The 21430-nt window shown below is 34.2% G+C and overlaps 3 protein-coding genes across 10 annotated transcripts in view; 1 reads left to right on the top strand and 2 right to left on the bottom strand.

Moving 5' to 3' along the window:
* Window positions 1–65: 65 nt before the first annotated feature.
* Window positions 66–971, bottom strand: LOC413014 (NADH dehydrogenase [ubiquinone] 1 alpha subcomplex subunit 5). The gene is made up of 3 exons (XM_396465.6): window positions 811–971; window positions 448–609; window positions 66–346 (listed from the first exon to the last, which is right to left on the bottom strand). Exons 1-3 carry the CDS (start codon window positions 829–831, stop codon window positions 173–175), a joined length of 357 nt encoding a protein of 118 aa, XP_396465.2. The 5' UTR covers window positions 832–971; the 3' UTR covers window positions 66–172.
* Window positions 972–1191: 220 nt separating this feature from the next.
* Window positions 1192–3106, bottom strand: LOC409728 (40S ribosomal protein S5). 2 transcript variants are annotated; one of them, XM_006570237.3, is made up of 3 exons: window positions 2712–3106; window positions 1608–1980; window positions 1192–1529 (listed from the first exon to the last, which is right to left on the bottom strand). In XM_006570237.3, exons 2-3 carry the CDS (start codon window positions 1971–1973, stop codon window positions 1245–1247), a joined length of 651 nt encoding a protein of 216 aa, XP_006570300.1. In that variant the 5' UTR covers window positions 1974–1980; window positions 2712–3106; the 3' UTR covers window positions 1192–1244. The 2 variants fall into 2 exon arrangements, with proteins under 2 accessions (XP_006570300.1, XP_006570299.1); XM_006570236.3 differs by having other exon boundaries at window positions 2660–2805.
* Window positions 3002–21430, top strand: part of LOC409729 (zinc finger protein 608) — a 31459-nt gene continuing 13030 nt past the window's right edge. Inside the window, exons 1-4 of one of the 7 annotated variants that reach the window (XM_016912101.2) lie at window positions 3002–3316; window positions 9618–9815; window positions 11263–11509; window positions 19921–21430. The exon at window positions 19921–21430 is cut by the window's right edge and continues 2664 nt beyond it. In XM_016912101.2, coding sequence (XP_016767590.2) covers window positions 20900–21430 — 531 coding nt within the window. In that variant the 5' untranslated portion in view covers window positions 3002–3316; window positions 9618–9815; window positions 11263–11509; window positions 19921–20899. Of the gene's footprint in view, window positions 3317–9617; window positions 11510–19920 lie in introns of all 7 variants that reach the window. The other 6 variants (XM_016912099.2, XM_016912098.2, XM_016912100.2 and 3 more) reach the window with 6 other exon arrangements.

The raw sequence follows: 21430 nt of genomic DNA, 5'->3' as shown, positions 1-21430 counted from the left end.
TATAGAGTTAACCTCTATATACTCATCTCATATTAGGAAAGCTACAAATGAACACAATTGTTGGCTATGTGATATACAGATACATAATTTAATCTACAATTGGATTACATCAAAAATTGATAAGCATAAGCTTATTCAATGCTATTTACAAATATGTTAAAAACAATTAAAATTATTTGTAAGCTGGCCAAGTCCATTGATGCGGTGGTGCTTTCTCCATCAAGTTTTCCCATGGTCGCTGTTCAATTATATCTTGTATCAAGAATATTTCGTTTTTCGCATGGTTTATTAATTCTTCTACTTGTCCTTGATTTATCTTTTCTTCTATAACGGCAATATTTTCATTCTGTAATGTTAAATACGTTATATTAGTAATTCGTTATAAAAATCTATTTCAAATATTTTTCATGCAAAGTACAACAAAACAATTTTTAAGTGAAAAATTACCTCTTTCACGATATTTATTCTTTCCTTCGCCAAATTCTCGACAGACTTTCTGTAAATATATTCCTTCGGCAAATGACTTGAAAGTCGCAAAATTCTATCGTATAATACACTAAGTTCCAAACGAGGATTCGAGGACACGGCAAGTCCCGTTAATCCTGTTGTCTACGAATAAATAGATACCATGTTCAAATAAAATGAATCGGAAAACATTAATAAATGTTATAAATATTTACTATACCATACTATTATATATTAATAATTTGGTTATGTTTTGAACGAGATGATAAGATCATATTTCAGAAATAAAAAAATTATTATTCGATACGTGTTATCCATTACATTTAATTATATAAATTATCTTACCTTTTTCAGTATTTTTGACATGATCGTACACGTACGATCCGCTTAAAATAAAAACCAATTACGCGACCATTCGATTCGAGTCAATGTCGGAATTATTACGATATATTTTCTGTAGTGGTAACACTGCATCACAGCACCACCGTTACCGAATAAACTACCAACCACATTTGATACGTGTAACTATGTAGAAAATTAATTTCTAAACATTGTTTATATTTTTTTTTTGAATCGAATCACTTTCAATTTCATTTTTTCATTTTTATATAATAAAATTAAATTCTAATTAATATGCGTTCGATTTTCTCAACTGTTGCGATAATAATATTAATGAATAACTTTAATGATAGAAATAGGGTATATATATACAAATATATAACAAAATTCGTTTTAAAGATAGATCATTTATTTTTATGTTTTTATACGAATGAACATATTTATCGATTAGATTTAGCAACACGTTCGAGTTCGTCTTTCTTTTTAATCGCGTAAGAGTTAGACGAACCTTTGGCAGCATTAATGAGTTCATCGGCTAAACATTCGGCGATGGTTTTAATATTACGGAACGCGGCTTCCCTAGCACCTGTACATAACAACCAAATAGCCTGATTTACTCGTCGTAACGGAGAAACATCCACCGCCTGTCTCCTAACTGTACCGGCTCGACCGATACGCGTAGAATCTTCTCTAGGTCCAGAATTGATGATAGCAGTCACAAGAACCTTTATTCAAACATAAATGTATTTTTATTGTAACTTTCACATAAAAATGTTAAAATAATGATTTAAAATATTAATTACCTGTAAAGGATTATCACCCGTGAGCAGGTGAATTATTTCAAAGGCATGTTTTACAATTCTTACTGCCATTAACTTTTTCCCATTATTTCTACCATGCATCATTAAAGAGTTTGTCAAACGTTCGACTATAGGACATTGCGCTTTCCGAAATCTTTTTGCGGCATAACGTCCAGCAGAATGTGGTAAATATTTTGCATTTTTCTCTTTAACGGCAATATAATCTTGTAAAGACATATCATTCACTTGTACATCATCACAATTCCAGCGACCAAATAATTTAATTTCAGGTAGTTCTGCAGAAAGGGCCACTGGTAATGTCGTCGTGGTAGGTACCACTATATCATCATATGTTTCCATTTCAGCCATGATTTATCTATAAAATATAAATTATCATTAAAAACTTGTTATAAATAAAATATATATATATATATATTTATGGATTATCTTAATGATATTAATCTTAATTAATGTATTTGTGTATGATAAATAAAAATATAGAAATATAATATATTTATTAATTGAAAATTTAATATAGATTGTCACGTATTGTAAATTTAATATTAAAGGATAAAGAAAAATATATATTGTGAAAAAAAATATGTATTGATTACAGAATGCTCAAATAATAATTGTTGCTAAAAAAAATATTATTAGCTATCGAATATACTTAAAAAATAATCTTTCACGAATTCAAATAATTTTTATACATGTCGTATGATAATTAACGTAATACATTGTTAAGAAGAAAAAGAAATAAAAGATACATAAACATTGTTTAGTTCAAATGCAAAATTTGACACAAATTATAACAAAACGGAAAACTTGAAATATGCACATTAGACACAATTTCTTTTCGATTTGACATTTATAATTGTTTTGAATGTTATTTATGAAACGCCATAACTTTGTTGATATGAAACGTATACGAGTATCATAAAGACATGTGGCCATGTGGTCGACCGAGAACACTTTTAACTGATAAATTCTAGAGCGTATTATATATTTTAATCACGAATTACTTTTCATAAATTTTTAATATTTTTCAATATCACCTTTTTCAACACAACCGGTCGGGTAAAGACATCGAACTTTCGAATTCCTTACCATACAACTTTCGTTCACGTCTTCTTTGGAGTAAGCGTGAACAGGAAAAGGCCATGACACTAGTGGCGCTCCGACCTGTGACTGCCGGATTTTACATACCTTAATCAATTTCAACATGCGACATAATAATTTTCAAATTTTATATTATATATACCGATAACATAATAAAGATTACTTTCACTTATAATTGATTTACATTATATGCTCGATTTATTTATTGTTTATTTTATCAAGAATGCGATAGAAATTTTTGATTTTACAGTTGTTATTTTGACCACAAAGTCTTAACATCAGTACTGTAAACGCACAAGCAGAGACGATTGGTTCGTGAGTTGCCATTTTGAGCGTGTATTTATGAGTAATTCTACTTAAATTACATATTATTATTAAATTTTAATGGTATTCCTTTGAGTTATCACAATCTTTAAAAAGTGTGGATGTGAAATAATTTGTTATAGTGTATGATAAAGTGTTTGATTTCATGTTTGGGGTTAGTACCGGTTACCGAATAAACCGGTACATGTCGAATAGATAAGTTCACGTCAAATACGAAAGATGTCACTACTAAAAAATCTGGAACAACTTCCGGTCTTCAGAAGGAAACGGTAAGTGTTATTTATATTTTTATATTTATTTCTAATTTATATTAATATATCATCTCATATATTAATAATACACGTGTTTTGATTTCTTCAAAAATTATATATATTGTATAAAGATGTTGCGCGCTGTATTGATGTTTTTATAAAGTACAGTTGTTCAGGTAGCAAGTATATATAATATACTATACGTGATATACTTGCGAAACGAGTAACATGTATATTGGAAAGAGAAACCCTAAGTACAAAAATTTAAATATCAGGTCGGTTATTTCATCGATTAGAAAACTGTTCCGATCATTAAAATTTAATGAAAGCATGCGTACAAATGCAGTTGATTTTATGTTTAAATCAAATAGCAATAGTGAATTTGGCTTAGACGAGAGAAATATTGGGAATAATTTATAATAATATGTGTAAAATTTTAATGAATACATTGTGAATGTTATAATGAAAGAGAAATAAATTAAATAAATTTTTGTTGATCTTATGATCTTATCATACATCATATATACATACATATATATATATATATGCATATTTATAAACATAATTTTAATATTTTATGTTAATCTTTGAAACATATTTTTAAATCATTCTATCGTGAAAAAAGATTTTTCGTCAACAAACTTATCGAATGGAATAATCCCTAATCTAAAATTAACAAGATAAATGTTGACAATCATTTAGGATTACAAAGTAAAGGAGCAAATAAAAGAAAACATTAACAGTAAATTAGAACGGTAGAATTTTGCTTTGAATCTGCTTCTAGTTTAGCTGGTTGATGTTTTTCTTACAGTAAAAGCAACGCGATGAAAGGTAGAAGGGCACCGATAGCCGAATCGTGGGAGGGTTCGAACATGGGGTGTATCCTAGCAACTTAGCGAATCGCTAGAGGGTAGTCGTTCAGTAACGTAACTACAGATTTCCCTACCTGCCGTCTCCGAGCCATTTCACGAGCACTCTCTAATTTTTCTCTCATTTTTTTTTTTTTTTCAATCCATCGGAATTAATCATCATCCATTTTATAATCTGTGTTCGCTTTTTATTGCTAATAATCTATGCTACTTACGATACTTTATATACATTATATAACAAATAGCGTAAATAAAATCGAGAAGATGTTCAATTTATTTTCAAGTATATCCACTTGTGTATATATTTCTTCGTATTGGAAGAAATAAATTTGAAAAAGAAGAGAAGGAAGAAAGACGAAAGAGATAAAACAAAAAATATTTGAAAAAAATTTGCGAGATTATATTGCCTCGTATTTTTACGATGTTTCGCATAATAAATTGAAAATTGAAAAAAAGAGTGAAAAAAGAAATGATGTATATAAATATAATTAATAGATGCATAATAATAATAATAAAAAAATAGAGGAAAAGGCGTATAATGGAAGAGGACAAAAAAAATTTGTTGGAAGTTTACACAGACAAGGAAAACGTTAAGTACATTTCGGATGTTTGTATAGAGCAATTAGTATTTACAAAGAGAGGTAGGTAGAAAGTAAGTTTTGAACCCAAGGGGAAATTCAAATGGAGCAACGGTAATGAAAGTACGAAATCGGTGTGCGAAGGTAGACGAAAACACGAGGTACACATAGGCCTTGAAAGAGAGAGAGAGAGAGAGATAAGTGAAAAGAAAAGCGTGCAAGAGGGTTGACGAGACCACATGCTGCGAATACTCTTCTCGCGTACTGTCCCCTGTCTTTTCCTCTGACCTTACCCCGCCCTCCCCTCTCTATGCATCATGTTCCAAGCTCCCTTTTCTCAACCCCTCCCCCCTCCCCTCTCGTCCTTTCTTCTTTTCACTATTCGGAACACTGTCAGTCCTTTCCAATCGGTTCCTCGATGCTTCAACTAGGCTTCTGGAACGTCCTACTCACGCTTGATCAAATTTTTTTTTCCATTGAATCTTTTCATATTTTTTAAATAAATAATTTCAACTCTTATTATGTTTTATAAACTCAGAAATAATACAGAAACGATATAATCTCGTTTTTAATATTATATATATATATATATTATATGAAATTATATAACAAAATTATTATATGTGATTAAAAAAGAAAGGTCGAAAATAAAAGGAATTAAAAAAATTATACAATTTTTAATAATATCGAGATTGTTGAAATTCTATTCAGGTTGGAAATTAATATTGTAATACGCGAAGGAGAAAAAAAGTAAACGAAAATAAAATAAATTTTGTTTTGGTAAAAACTTGTGCAAAGGGCATAGGCGTCAAGTAGTCAAATAAACAGTGTGTTCGTTCGAATTTAATTTTTAGCGAATTTTTGCGAACGATAATTCCGCGATCGCATCGAGAAATTCCATGTTATAGCATCCGCGAGGATCGACAAGGCCACGCCCATCCGGATATCGATTCGTTGACAACGTTGCTTTTCGCTCGTGGCTCGGACATACTTACTAAACTTAGAACAACGAACATTGTTATCTTTTCTAAATTTTTCTGTCGTTTCGTGTTTCTCCCTTTTCTGTTCTAATTTTTCATTCAAAACGCGTTCCAATGATTTTTCGTAAATCGATTTCGTAAGAAATTGAAAGGGAAACAGAAGGAACAGACAGGGAGACGGAGAGAGGAAAGAGAGAGTGAATAAGCGAATAGAGAGAGATAGAGAGAGAGAATCAAACGAAGATGTATATATATATATATATATATGTTGAGAATATTTGAATCCTATTTCGTTTGAATTTCATCGATAAAAATAATTCTGTGAGACTTTGATCGATCAAATCTATCAAAAATAATAATAATTAATATTTTTTTTCCATTCTTTCTTGAATAATTTTGGAATAAATTCTATTTTATAAGAAGCAAAAATTTCATCCAAAGTTCATTTTATTTCGTTTCGAGGCATCGTTCAATTACTAACGTTCAACAATAAATAACTGACGAGAGATTGTAAACAAAGGAAAAAGAGAGAAAGAGGACAAAAGGGATTGGAGCTGAAGAGAGAAACACGAAAAGAAATACACAATTTTACATTTTAATTTTTTCCAATTTTTTAAGAAAATATTTGTGTCATTATTGTTTTAATAATTTTTTAAAAAAATACTCTAAACAAGAATTATTATATATTTTATTAGAAAAAATAATTTCTAAGATTAAGTGTATTTTAAGTATATCTCTAAGATCAATAAATTATTAACATTTGTAAATTGGATCAGTAAAAGTTGTAAAAACTTTGAAATTTATCTCACAACATGTTACATTTATTAGAATTATGGAAATATTGCATTACATAGATATTATTTACTATGATAATAAATAGATCACTTAGTTCTTTTAAAACTTAGCACACGTCACCTTCCTGCTTTTAATAGAACAGTTCTATACATGTGTAAAGAAATACGAGTTAAAAATGTAATTTTTCTTGAAAAATAGATTATATTTTATATTTAGATTTCATATTTATATTTAGATAAATTTATTATTAGTACATATTATGTAATACTAGTATTACATTATTAACAGATAAATATTTCAGAATTTATATTATACTATTGAGAATATAACAAAAGAAGAGATACAACAATTACTAGAATACAAGATGCATAAAACTTTTTTTTTATTAAAAAATACATGTTTCCACGAAAATTATATCATGAAACAAATTATAAGTTTATTTGAAAATTTTGAAACGTTAAGTTTTTCTAAAGCTATCGTTTAATTAAGAACGAATTGCCATGTATGTTTGCTCTTAGCCATGAATCACGTCGTATGTACGGTTCATTATGGGAACTAAGAATTATCGACGAAAAAGAAATGATACTTGAAAAACCGATTAAATAAATGAACTTAATATATGTGTGTATATATATACATTTATACATACTGTGATACAATATATATATTTTTCATTTTATGAACTTTGTGTCCTGTTTTTAAAATATTAAAAAAACAATCAAAGTATTTCTTACATCCATAACGATCCACTTTTCTTTAACTGATGTAAGAATTGTATTGAATTTAATCATAGAAAATGAGTTGTACATAATAGTTATGAAAAGATTTCTAAAGAAAATTTAATGCATTAATAATACAGCTAATATTTGCTTGTATATTGACTCAATATTTAGCTTATTATGATTTGATATTTTTATAATGTATATTCGTTTTAAATATATTTTTACATAAATGAATTTTATGTGAAAAATCAATTACATACACAATTAAAAACACAGAATTAAATCTATATATTATATCAATAATAATATTTTGATATAATCAAAATTTAATGTTTTATTCAAAAAATTGCTAAGTAATTATATTTTTTTTCATTTAAACAATAATTATTGAAAGTTTTCTCATGAATAAAAAAAGAATCATATTTGGAAATTATTTTGGAAATTAAAATTAATAAGTTGAAAAATCAATGAAAAATCAATTACATACAATTAAAAACACATAATTAAATCTATATATTATATTAATAATAATATTTTGATATAATTAAAATTTAATGTTTTATTAAAAAAAATTGCTAAGTAATTCTCAAATTATATTTTTTTTCATTTAAACAATAATTATTGAAAGTTTTCTCATGAATAAAAAAAGAATCATATTTGGAAATTATTTTGGAAATTAAAATTAATAAGTTTCGTTTAAAATCAAGTATCCAATTTTTATTGAAATATAAAAATATAAAATTTAATAACATAATTCGTAATTTTATAGAAATATTTAGTTTCGATTTTCAACTTTTACTAATGTTTTTTATCTTATACCATACGAAATTGATAACGTCGCATATGACACGAAAATGGTAAAGGGTCATATAATCCTCGAATTTCGAGATAAAAAAAAGAGCATTGTATGAGAGGTCTATTCTATATCTCGTCTGTGGTGTGGATATACATATAGAAGGGTGTTGTAGAAAAAGTGGCGTGGTATCGGTGCAGAGTGGGGAGGAGTTGTGACGAGGAGAGATAATAAGAGAGAAAGAATAAGAGCGACATAAAGAGCAATGGAAGGAAATAAAATGTTCTGTATCAACTACAGATGGGACCTTGGAGGACACATTGCGAAATTGTCAAAGATCAAAGTCAATAAGTATATAATACGATATTAATTTGATCGTTTATAATACATGCACATAAAGATACGATATATCATACATTGATATTATCGAAAAGAAATATAATTTATAAATATATAAATATTATCTGTGTGTGTGTAACGTAAAAATGAAGAAAGAAAAAAAAAGGAAAGAAAATAAAAAGAAGAGAAAACAAAAAAAGTAGCAAGATTATTTTACATACTTGCATGAAATAATTTATTTAATAATTTGCCAAACTATGATGATGATTTCATTTTCATTATTAAATCTCGTATCAGATCTATTGTGATTTAAATATTAATAAAAATTCGTATAAAAAAAAATTAGTAAAAATTATAAAGACAATGGGAAAAGAATCAAAATTTTATTTCGTTATATTATACGTATATGTATGTACTATACTGATAATCAGGAGCTGGTTTCGGTGAAGAAAACTAAAAGAAGATGATGAAGAGAAGAAATAGGAGGAGAGTCTTTTAGCTCCTTCGGGCTCCTTCGTATTCCTTCGTACTTCTTCACGCTCCTTCGGCTTCTTTTCTTCTTTCCGGGTTTTGCCACGCTCACCGTGACACCACACGGCCTTCGGTAGAAGACGACGGAGGACGCCTGTGCAGAACCCTCGCCCGGCTCCTAACGGTTGGCCAGCACCGGAAACCAATAACCAAGCGCCCCTTCCCCTATCTTTTATCTTTTTTTTTTTCTATTGATTTCGCTCCTTTTTTGTTTTTTTTTTTTTTTTTTTGCTTTCTTATATGTATATATATAATATTTATTTTTTTTATGAAATTCTGAAACTGATCAACATTTTTGAATTACAAAAATGTATTTCAATTTCTTAACAATATCTTTCAACGCTTTAAAATACTTATTATAATTTTGGACTAATAACGAATCATTATGTTTATGATAGTATAATATAATAAAACGATATATAAATTAATAAAATGTGAATAACACAATATGTATAATAAACTTCAATATATTCAAATCGAAACTACAATTTATATGTTCTATAAATTTCAATATATATATATGTATGTATGTATGTATATATGTATACATATATGTGTATATATATATATATATGTATATATATATATATATGGAATGAATAACGAGAATCATCGAAAATTGTATTTATAATGTATAAAGCAATAGATTATTTGGTCTATTGAATGTTATTTGTACAATGACAGGATTCATTTCTTTTTTATATGGAAACAGAAGGGTAACCGAAGCGATAGATACGGTCCTAACCGTAGTTTGCCGAATACAGTCGAGGACGCCCGATCTTGGTGGAGGCCCGTAGCCATGTGTTGCGGTCTGCCGTGAGTGCTTTCTGACAAGGGAGGTGCGGTGTCTGCATTTTTTCTTTACTCGTCACAGCCCGGAAAATCGGGATTTTTCGAATAAATAGACGAGGTATGTGTACTTACGGTACTTTGGCGTAGCATCAATAAGATTCGAAAGTGTCAAAGTGCGAGAAAAATTCAATATTTCGAAAAGAAAGTGTGTATATTTCTCGCGCGGCGTCGGCCGAACGAGACGACGAAGGAGTTCTGCTTCGTCTCTCGATGTATACACGAGTAGACTACAGTCGGTATGTGTGTTTGTTTGTGAGAGTGCGCGATCGAAACGAAGAACACCGATTCGGATCAGTTGAAGACCGGTAGACGTTTACAAATGCAGGAACTGAAACAGAGGCATCGAGTGGAAACGAAAAAAGAGAGAGTGCGCATGATAATCGTGTATCCTCGATAGCTACCAGATAGAGACGGATAGGGTGCTGCGTGCAACTTCTCTTTTCTACACGTACATATACAAACACAATACGTACACATAATACATATACGACACGCACGTACGACGCACGCACGCACGCACGCACGCACGTACGTACACACGCACGCACGCACGACGCACGCACGTACGCACGCACGTACGCACGCACGCACGCACGCACGCACGCACGCACCTACTATATTTTTTCGTTCTCGCTCTCGTAGATGCTCCGATCTTCTCTTTCCTTTCCCTTTTTCATCCTACTATTTCTATCTTTCTCGATAGCTCTGACTCTGTGTGCCTTGCGCGTGTAGTAGGCCGAGCACGCGAGCAAACGACAAACGAACGAATGCGCACGGGCATGTTCGTTTCTGTGTTAGTATTAGCGTCCCGTTCGTTGTGTTTTGTGTATTCTGCTTGTAACGAGTGTCGCCCGGACATATATTGCAAGTATGGCTGGTTGATCAAACGGCGATGTCAGTTTCGTAATTTCTAATTATACTATATCTTTTTTGTCTACACACATTCAGAACTCGGAGAAGAGGCAATTATCGAATCTATTCAGGCTTACGAATGTGGTCTCGTAAAAGGGAATCGCGTACAATGTACTTACGTGTTCTCGGACTTTGGGAAAGTGCTACGTATGTTTGTTCCTTCGTCGCATGTTCGTGTTTATCGAGTGTGACGAAAAACTGTGTCCGATCACTATGTGTGTTTACTTCGAAAGCTTAAGAGAATTGGAAAAATATAATAGAATGTAAAAAAAGAAGAGAGGGGGGGGAGGGAAAAATCGGAGGAAATTAGAAACGGAGAGAAACAAAGCAAGGTTGAAACGAGTGAGTGAGAGTGAAGGTGGACGAGCCACACCGGTTAGTTAACGCCACTACCGAAAAAGAAGAAGAACATGTAGTGTGTCGCATGGATAATCAAGCTTAAGTATACACAATTCGCAAACAGTGCATACAGTGCGAATATATATGTGTTTGCAAAAATGTGTACGGACCCGAGCGCTTGTGTATTTAAACATATCGAGATCTGGTTGAATGATAGTTGTTACTAGTGTATTCGTTTATGCGTGGTTATGTAGGTGCGTGGGAACGAGGTCGTGAGGTGAATTTACTACGCGTCATGAGACACTCGACAATACTCGGAAAATTGGTCATCTTTCTTGGAATTGGATTACCTTCTGGAATACACCATCCTCGATGAATCCACATGAACAATAACGGGAGCATCGACGGAAGGAAAAAGAATCTCGAGTCTGGCAAGAAAGGATGGATTTTTGAAACGATCAACACGCAAACCTATCCAGCCTTCGATAAAAGCGCACGATGGTAAGAAGCTTGTATTTCCATCGATTCACACAACGTTGTACTTTTTATCCATACGTGGTGCACGACAGTGTGCACGCTTTTATCGAGCACGTATATATTCACCACTTACCTAGTGCGTGGTGTGTCGCATTGTGTCGTATTGCTTCGTTTCGTTTCGTTTCATTTCGTTTCGTTTCGTTTCGTTTCGTTTCGTTTCGTTTCGTTTCGTTTCGTTTCGTATTGTTTCGTTCCATTCCGTTCCGTTCCGTTCCATTCCGTCTCGTTTCGTCTCGTCTCGTCTCGTCCTGTCCCGTCTCGTCTCATCTTGTCTCATTCGGTCTCATCTCGTCTCGTCCCGTCTCATCCCGTCTCATTCGGTCTCGTGCCGTCTCGTCTCGTCTCGTCTCACGTCGTCCCGTGGTAGCGTGGCGTAGCGCGTGTGCGTATTCGAATAGTTTAGTGTTGCGTTTGCGTGGCGTTGTCGAACCATAGAAAAGCCGGTACGCGACGATATATACATGCGATGCACACATTCTCCCACTTTGAACCGTAGCGATCCTTCAGCTTGCCTTCTGTAGAACCGGTATCGTATAGTTCGCAGTATAATGCGTACATTATTTGCACATGCCATGTACATTGACTGCCCTTTCGATCGTTTCTAATGTTTTTAGCACGATTAGATGGAAGACAATATTTCGCGTAACATCATCGTGGACCATTGTATGTCATGCAACGATGCGGACTTAACGTGGCTTACGATCGATTACGATCACAATAGACGCGACCTCGTCTTTACGTCTTTCTATCTTCATCTTTATTTGAAAGTTCACTAGGTCATCTTCGCAAATAGGAATCGATCAGTGTTTAATATTTGATACGCATTTTACAAATTATTTCCGTCTCATCATCATTTCAATTAAGGAAAAAAAATCTTATTTAGCACAATGGAAACATTACCAGAATTCAATTATCGTTGTATGAATTTTGAATAATGATATCACAGTCCATTGGACTTGATGTTATATGCTGCTGCTATAAACTTGAAAAAAAAAATGGAAATGAATTATTGGATTCACATTAAGATAAGAAAGTTAAAAACAGATTTATTAAGAAAAAAAATATGATAAATGGATATGAACAAATGAAATAAACGAAAAATTATGGTATATATATATATATATATATATCTGTATAATAACTTTGTGATTAAATATCATTAAATTTTCGATTATTTTTTTTTTTTTTTAGCCAACTAATTCAGGTATTAACGTAAGCCGCTTGATACGTAAACTCAAGTTAGAAGATAAACAATGACCTTGCCTTGATTTACGTAATAATACGAATTTAACGTATATCTCATTTATGGTATTAAATCTACCTGGTATTCAGGACGAATTCTGTAAAAACGAAACTATAGTTTTGTCGAGATTAATCTCTCGAACGGATCGATCGATGCGATAATATAATAGCTATAATGTTGTTTTTTTTTTATGTAAACACAGATCACGATTCATTGCGTTGCAGTTATCTATCCTATTATATATATATATATATATCGTTTCACCTTTTTATTTTTCAAATATTATTTATCGAATCTGCGATCTTTATCTTTAAATTCTTCCGCACGATAATATTTTCTACAATTTTTATTTATTTACCACGATATTGTTTTTTACTTTATATAATCGATAATAATAAATATAGTCGAATTTTAAAAGCGAATATTAATTTGATCGATGTGAGAAAAGATAAAACTTTTGGAAAAAAGAGCAAGCAAGCAAAAAAAGGCGGGAAATTCGAAAGATTCTCGAGGTAATTAACGATATTATTATCGACGAAACATCGTTGCCAATTTTTCGATATCGTTAATAATTAATTTTGTAAGATTGATAAATTATCGTCGTGAAATAAAAAAATATCGATAGATTGATCGATATATCTCGGTATATTTCATCGTAATCGGTGCACGTATTATTTAAATATTACCTACTTTTCGATTTATTTTTTTCTTTACTCTAAAAATCTTTCTTGTAATACGATTTTTATTTTTCGAACTTCGGCAAATAAAAGGAAGCCAAGTTTAAATTTCAACAATTCCGAAAAACAAGTTAGCAATTCATCTGCATACGATTTACATTTCGACTCGTAAATATTTCATTAATAACATGCATATTTATTATCCGATGGATTTCTTTTACGTTCGTTTATTACATATATAATTTTTTATATAATTTTTTTTTTTTTTTATTTTTTCCATCAACCTTTCGTTATTCGTTTCTCCGATCGAAGCAAAGTTATACACAATATATATCGTGGCACTTAATATATCTCGCTCGATATTTTTTTCCATCCGATTTAGATTTCTGGTTTTCACAGATAACGATAAAAATCCTTGAAGTAACGAAATATTGCGTTTCATACTCATCATGATGGAGAAACAATGACAAGTATAAAGTATATTTTAATTAGCGAGAAATATGTATACATCGGTGTAATCTCTGCTATTGATTAAAATAGCTGACTTTAGACACACGGTCATCAAGCGAACGATAACCTTTGTTCGATAAATTCATCTCTTTTTAACATTGGCAATTATTATTGCTTATTGAAGCGGTGAAAAAAAAAGTAAGGAAATTTAACGCTAAAAGCGGTCACAGTAAGTAAACAATCAAGGTTATACCGAATCGACCACGGAAGGATATATTTTGATGCGGAATCCAATTGTCCTGTCTTGCACGAAACGTTCGATCGTTCAACGAGCGAATCAAGATATTTTTTAAAAAAAATTTGTTCCTCGAACGAAAATACATATTTTTTTACGCGATATCTTTTCGTCTCTCGTGAATGGAAAACGCGTAATCGGGTAAACAAGTGGATGGATAAAACGAATCACGGACAGTACTTTCCCAGGATAGAATGTCGGGTCTACGGGCAAGCACAAAATGGCTGCCAGCAGGAACGATCGACCGTGCGTGCGTGCGAGCAAGCGAGTTAGGAGATGTTGTTTCTTCTCCTTTGCCCCCCTTTCCCATCCTCCGTTTCTCCCGACATTTATACGTGCATGCATATACAAACGCGCGCGCTTTTACACGACAAATACACAGAACTCGCATCTCTTCTCGCTAACACTCGTTTACTACTTGTACTTACGTACGCCATCTCTTTGCTTTTTCCTTTAATCATATTTCTTCTTTTTTTTTTTTTCTTCTTTTTCTTCTTTCTTTTTTCTCATTCATAAGATATAGTATCATCCCTTATTCTCATTTACATTTGCTCTTTAGCTTTTTTTTTTTTTTCAGTCGCGGATTGTCTTTTTTTCCTTGCATACGAATAGCATGATAATCGTGTACATCTATAATGATATGTATGTATATAATATACATATACGCATATTTTTTTCTTTTTTTTTTTTTTTTTTTTGAAATTAAAGAGACAATATCAGATCAGGGTTTTATTCGATTTCTATTTCTACGATTATTTCGTCAATCTGGCGAAAGAGATAAGAGTTCATTATCGATTCAATCGATGTTGGAGAATCTCGTTCTCGGTTCTTCTTCTTGTATTTGTTTGTTGTGTCCATTCTGCGATAAGGGTATAAGATCGGACGAAGAGAGAGAGAGAGTGAAACAGAAAACTGAAACAAAACTGCGGAAATGACTAATTGGAAAGATTTAGATAAAAGCAAAAAGGGCAATGGGTACGCCGTGGTGGAACGGAAACTACACCGCATAGCATGGGCACGATGTCGATGACAGTGAAACTTGTATGGATGTATTAGCAATGCCAACACACACACACACACACACAGCTACCTATAGCTCGTACAATGTTCAATGATGACCGCATATGTGGTACTAATTGTGAAGCGTAACCAGTCAAGTTACAATTATTCATGTCACGTGTATACGTGTAACGTATACACGTATATCTTCGATCCCCTTTGAGTTGCGCTCTCCGAGCGCAATAAACTCGTTTTCCTTTACCCTTCTTTACCATCCGAACTCGACTCACCCATCGAAGGATAGATCGTTACGGGAAGATAAAAGGAATTTTTTTATCATCTTGGAATTAAATTTTTTTCTTTTTTTTTTTTGAAATATTATAATTGTTAATTTTGTTTGTTACACGTTCGACAATCTCGAAATTATTTTCATCAACGAGAATAAATAATTCATCGTAGATAATAATCTGTGAAAATTGTGATAAAATAAAAATCGCGATTAGAAGGATGATTTATCGATTTTTATCTTATCAGATCGTGTCCTGATGTTTTTAAAAATCTTTTCGCCCGGTTCATGATGATGATGATTCTGAAAAAAAAAAAAAAGAAAACAGCGAGAATGGAATAGCGAGTGTATTATGCGAGGCATTTCACGTTGCACATTTTTGAATTATTACTCAATATATCTTTGCCGCGTATTTACTAATATAATTTATTATCGCCTTTTTCAAATGTTAAAAGTATTCACGTTGAAAATTGTTTTTTCCTTTTTCCGAAGGAATCTCGTTCGAGAAATATATATCGTGTGTGTATTATCTAATCTGATGAAATGTTTATTATAATGTCGTTATAATATTAAATGTACACACGATATTTATAACAAATTGAATGCATAGGATTATATACCCGTATATATAATAGATGGAGAGGGATATATTTCCATATGCGGGAACTAAAGAAAAATATGAGTATATATTTTATCCGTATCGCTTTACTTGTCATTAACGAATCGCATATGTACTTACTCATACACTTATTAACGGATCACACGTATGTATATATACGGTCGGTCAAAAAAGTGGTACACTTTTAAAATGCGATAACATTTTTAAAATTAGACTTAATAACTCGAGTTTTTTTTTTTTTGACGGATTAGTTTAGACGAAAACGATGTATATAATAATTTTCCTCTTCTTAATTTTCCTCGATTTCGATCGAGTAATTTTTTTTTTACGCGTAATTTGATAAATTGAAATCGGTTAAAAAAAGAAAAAAAACTCCAGTCATCGAATCCAATTTTAAAAAAAATTATCGTGTTTTAAATTATACGCCGATATTTTTTTTGTATATTATATTTGTACACTGGTTAAAGTCCTTTGTGTAGTTTGGCGCAACTAGTCTATTACGTAAGCGCGATAATCTCAAAGTTCTCTTCTAACTGATTACAAGATGCCACTTAGGCATGTTTGTCTCTTTGATTATACGTTGTATCGAGATTATATTCGATACTGTTATTGTTACAATTTATCGAATACATTTCGTAGAATCTTGATGACAAAAAAAAGAAACGTATTTATAAATATTCGTAGCCTTTAATTTATACGTACGTTATTTTAAATGAAAGAAAAGCAAAAAAAAAAAAAAAAATATCTATCGGTTATTTCGAACGGGATACGCTTCATCGATTTCAATGGCCTTGAAATATAGTCTCAAGGTCAATCGATCCATGATCGTGAATAATCTCGCTTATATATTTTATTTTCATTCGATTTTAATTTTCACATATATATATATATCATCCAAAATTATTCATACCGCTGTATATTTATATATATGTATATAAGTCTTTTGTTGTACTTGTGAGAGTATATATGCGTGAGATTTTAGAATATATTTTGACTATAATTCGTTATAAAATGAAATCCTTCTCTAAAAATCATTCGATGAATTTGTTATCGATTGAAGATAAAAGATGAAAAATATGGACCGTTATTTTACTCTATTATAAAATTATTTATATCCCCTTAGAAATGCACGACGCGTTAGAAATAAAATTTTTTACCTACGCGCGCGTGTAAAATGAAATTTATCGGGGAAAAGTTGAAAAGTGGACAGTGGACAAAAAACGAATAGAAGAAAAAGAAAAAAAAATAGAGGAATTCGATGCGCATAAATATGTTGTTGGGTAAACGAGCGTTCGAAGATTCGGTAAAATGGATTGAACGGCGGAACGTGATTGATAGAAGATCTAATAGTAGGAATAATTCGTGACAAGTTATTGGAATAGCGAGGTTATTCTATAACTGCAGCGATCCTCGTGGTAATGGTAATGGCGCGATGGAAGCAGCGAGCAGTGGTAGTGGTGGTGGTGGTGGTAGCGTTGGTGAGAGAGATAGAGTGGTGCGGAAGGTTTGGGAAGGGGTAACGGTCGATTCAGTGCGAGGCGGGCGGTCAGAGCCGATGCAGTGGAAGGATACGACGACGATGATCGTACGGCACGGGTTGCTCGCATTGTTTCATTCGTCGGAAAGTCGGAAGGGAAAATTAGAGCGATTGGAGAGGATTCGAAACATGAGGAAGAAGGGATTTGGTCGAAAGAGCTGTTATCGCCTCTATTGTCGTTGTTCCGATAATCGTTCTTGTCATCGGATCACGTTTCGCCCGAGCACAAAGAGACAGACAAGTCCGGAAGTTTTCTTGGAAAGTGCCGTGACAAAAATATCATCTATCGGTTACGATTACCGCGCCGTCGTTGCCGTCGACAATTGCTAAAGATAAGAATAACAATTTCGAAACAGCATTGAATATAATTAGTCGTTGCGATAAATCGTTCAAATCGATTGGTTATCTTTGAATTTCGATCCGGGGAAAACAAATTCAAAAAGTCCGAGAAGAACGAGAGAATAATCGATTCGGTGTGTTGATATCCGAACGGTACACGCGAACGGGCAATTTAGAAGATCGTTGCAACTCGATGTACCGATTTGTTGCACGTTAGTCGTATTTAACCGTTGCTGTTATTACATTATTCGGTAAGATATTTCGAGTGTTTATCGCGTACCGTTATCGCGATGAATCAGCGAATCGTTGAATAATCTTTTTTGCGATATAATTTTGTTTTTTTTTTTTTTTTTTTTTCTCTTAAAAATTTTGGAGAAAAAATTTGTCGTTGAAAACGCGAATAGTAGAAACGATAGGATATCGAAAGGATGCAAAAAAGATTTCACGAAATGGATCATTTTTTTTTTTCCTTGATATAGCTCAATGATCGACTCTATTCGAAGAAATAATAACTGGAAGAGAATAATGATAATTCGAGTACGTAGGATCTCCATCGCGTTTACGAACGAAAAGTCGTTACGAGGCGAGCGACGAGGATCGGTCCGAGCGCTGACGGGGAAAAAAAGTTGTTTGTTGGAACGAGATAAGCGGCGGAGTTTTCGAGTGTCGTAAACCGGCGAACGAAAGAGCGAACAAAAGGACGGGACGCGAATGGAGAATCTACGATGCGATCGTGCTTTGTCTTCGACTTACCAAATATTCGGCTACTCTTCTCTGTGCGTGGTACGTACGTGGAATATATATATTTGTGTAATTTCTCTCTTTTTTTTTTTGTGCTCTCGATCGTCATCATCGTGGCTTCCACGATTACGAAACGATCGTCCCGAATGGCGAGTTCGAAGCGAGTATCGTACACCATAGATCGTATCCTCGAAGTTTGTCGATTTGTTTCGCCTCGCTGCGTTTCTCTTCTCTTCGTTCTCCGTCTCCTCTTCCATCCATCGTCGTTGTTTCGCGGGGAAGTTGCCGTCGCTTCGAAGATTCGACGACGAAACACGACGCGTAAAAAATTCGAAAACGGATCGATCTCGGGACTTTCGTGCTCGAAATTTTTTTCACGATCGCGAGACGGGCCGATTTTATAACCGGGGAGGGGATAGGGGGGGTTGAATCTAGCCATAAAAATGAACGAGTGCCTTGGTCGATTTGATATCCCGTGCGGTTGATCGTCTCCAACATTGTGTTGCGGCCGAGAGAGTGAGAGAGAGAGAGAGAGAGGGCAAGAGCGAGAAAGAGAGAGAGATGTATATATAGAGAGAGATAGAGGATGGTTGGATCTCTGCCAAATGCCGTTGGTAAAATTAATCGTTCTCTCCGACATGAATTCCTCTCTCTCCAAGCGGGGAATATCAATTTGCGGGGATCAAAAGGAGACAACGTTGACAACAACTGGTCGTTGCGAAAGGTTAGAGACGATAATCGGTCGAAAGACGATCGACCACCGACGAAACGCTTTCACGCCGTATTATCGTATCGAGTCTTCGAGTTTACTTAGACGGTTAGAGATTTTCGTAAACTTTCTTTTTCCTCCTCCTCCTCTTCCTCCACCCCTCTTTCTTCATCGAAGAAAATTTTTTTTTTTCGCCGAATTCGTGAATTTTCCGTTATTATTATTATTATTATTATCACACACGCACACATCCGTAGGTTTTAAATAACGATGGAGTAATCGTCATCGAAGATTTTTCAAAAACACTTCGTTCGTACGAAAAGTACGAAAAATCCGTGGGAGAGGAAAAAAAAAAAAATAAATAAATAAATAGATAGACGCATCGAGAGGGAGAGAGAATCGTGAGAAAGAAACGAACACGTCGCGTATGGTGGCAGCAGTAATACGCTTCAAAGAATCGTATTTCTTCTTTTTTTACAGATCGAAATTTTGGCAAACGATGATGGAAGTACGAACACCGTTTTAGCGGCGAGTTGGAAAGAGAAATCACGTTCGAGATTCACGTTCCGTAAAAGGATCAAAGGAAGGAGAGCCTAATCGAGAGCGAAAACTGTTTTTGCGAGGAAAACAACGTGGAAATATATAAGGGAAGAGCGATCGTTTAACGCGAAATGCGAGATAAAGGGACGTAAGAGCGCCGGTCGACGACGACGACGACAACGACGAGCAACGGACAAGAAGAGACGATACGTCGGATAAGGGCGACGCAAATGCACGCTGCCGAGAACCCGTGTTGTTAAAAAAAAAATTAAAAAAAAAAAAAAATAAAAAAAATAAAAAAAAGAAGAAAAATACGGTGGAGAAGTAAAAGAAGGAAAAGGAAGAAGCGGAAAGGATTCGAAAGCCGAGGAAAAATTTCGACTAACATCTGTCGAAGAAAGAAAGAAAGAGAGAGAGAGCGAGAGAGCGAGATGTGTTTGCCGCGTTGAAATGAGAAGGAGAGTAGAGAATATCGATCGAAAGCATCGAGCGCGGTAGGCTAGATAGATAAGGAGAGAGCGAGCGAGAGCGAGAGCGAAAGAGCGAGAGAGCGAGAGAGAGAGCGCGCGCGCTAGAGCGAGAGCGAGAGAGAGAGAAAGCGGTGAAAGAAGAAGAAGAAGAAGAAGAAGAAGAAGAAGAAGAAGAAGAGGACGCGAGGAAGAAGAAGAGGAAAAGAAAGAGAAGGAAAGAGATCGTTTCGAGAGAGAGAGATAAAACGAGAGAGATATATCGGCGAGCTTTCTTCCTCCGAGGCCGAGGTATAAGTGATGTGTTCGACGAACGTGGCGCGTCTCGCGGGTGGTGGCCGGGGTACAACTGACGCGTGTCGCGCGTGGTGCGATTGCTGCTTGGGATCGGTGAGACCAGGAGGGCAGTTGGTGATCAGGCTGGCGGGCACCGGGGAAACGTTTGAAAGGGCATGGCGACCACGCCACTAGGCGGTCGCCTCCCTAACGTAAACCGCAAAGGGCCATCTCCGTTCGCCGGTGGTGGGAATAGCGTGAATTACGGTAACGGTAACGGCAACGCCGCTTCTGGCAATAATAATCACGCTGTCAAGAACGGCTCGTATCATCGCAACGCCAACAACACCGGCGGTAACAATAACAACCACAACCACCACAACAACAACAACAACAACAACGGGAATTATCTCGATCATCGTTGCCACGGCGGTGAGAAAACCGGCGACAACCACGTGGAAAACCACGGTGGGAAAACCGGTTGTACGATCGAGTGCGGTAACAACAACAACGGGTACCGCAACGGTGGCAACGGCGTTACCAGCATCGGTGGCGGCAAACACAACGGCGGACGTATCGTTGGTAGCAACGTCGGAGGAGGGGGGGGAGTCGGAGGAGGAGGAGGAGGAGGAGGAGGAGGAGGAGGACGAGGAGGAGGACAACAACAACGTTCGTCGAGGAAAGAGGAACGCGGGTTAACGGGAAAG

This window comes from Apis mellifera, linkage group LG5, assembly GCF_003254395.2.
Source record: "Apis mellifera strain DH4 linkage group LG5, Amel_HAv3.1, whole genome shotgun sequence".
NCBI classification, from domain to species: Eukaryota; Metazoa; Arthropoda; class Insecta; order Hymenoptera; family Apidae; genus Apis; species Apis mellifera.
Note: the sequence above shows the minus strand (reverse complement) of the source record. Positions and strands in the feature narration are given on the sequence as shown.

Excerpts from the sequence above, each read along its gene's own strand:
- LOC413014 (XM_396465.6), bottom strand. The coding sequence starts at position 831 with ATGTCAAAAATACTGAAAAAG. Across the intron at positions 610-810 it reads TGTCAAAAATACTGAAAAAG|ACAACAGGATTAACGGGACT; the intron begins GTAAGATAATTT and ends ATTTATTCGTAG. Across the intron at positions 347-447 it reads GAATAAATATCGTGAAAGAG|AATGAAAATATTGCCGTTAT; the intron begins GTAATTTTTCAC and ends TTAACATTACAG.
- LOC409728 (XM_006570237.3), bottom strand. The coding sequence starts at position 1,973 with ATGGCTGAAATGGAAACATATGATGATATAGTGGTACCTACCACGACG. Across the intron at positions 1,530-1,607 it reads CGGGTGATAATCCTTTACAG|GTTCTTGTGACTGCTATCAT; the intron begins GTAATTAATATT and ends GTTTGAATAAAG.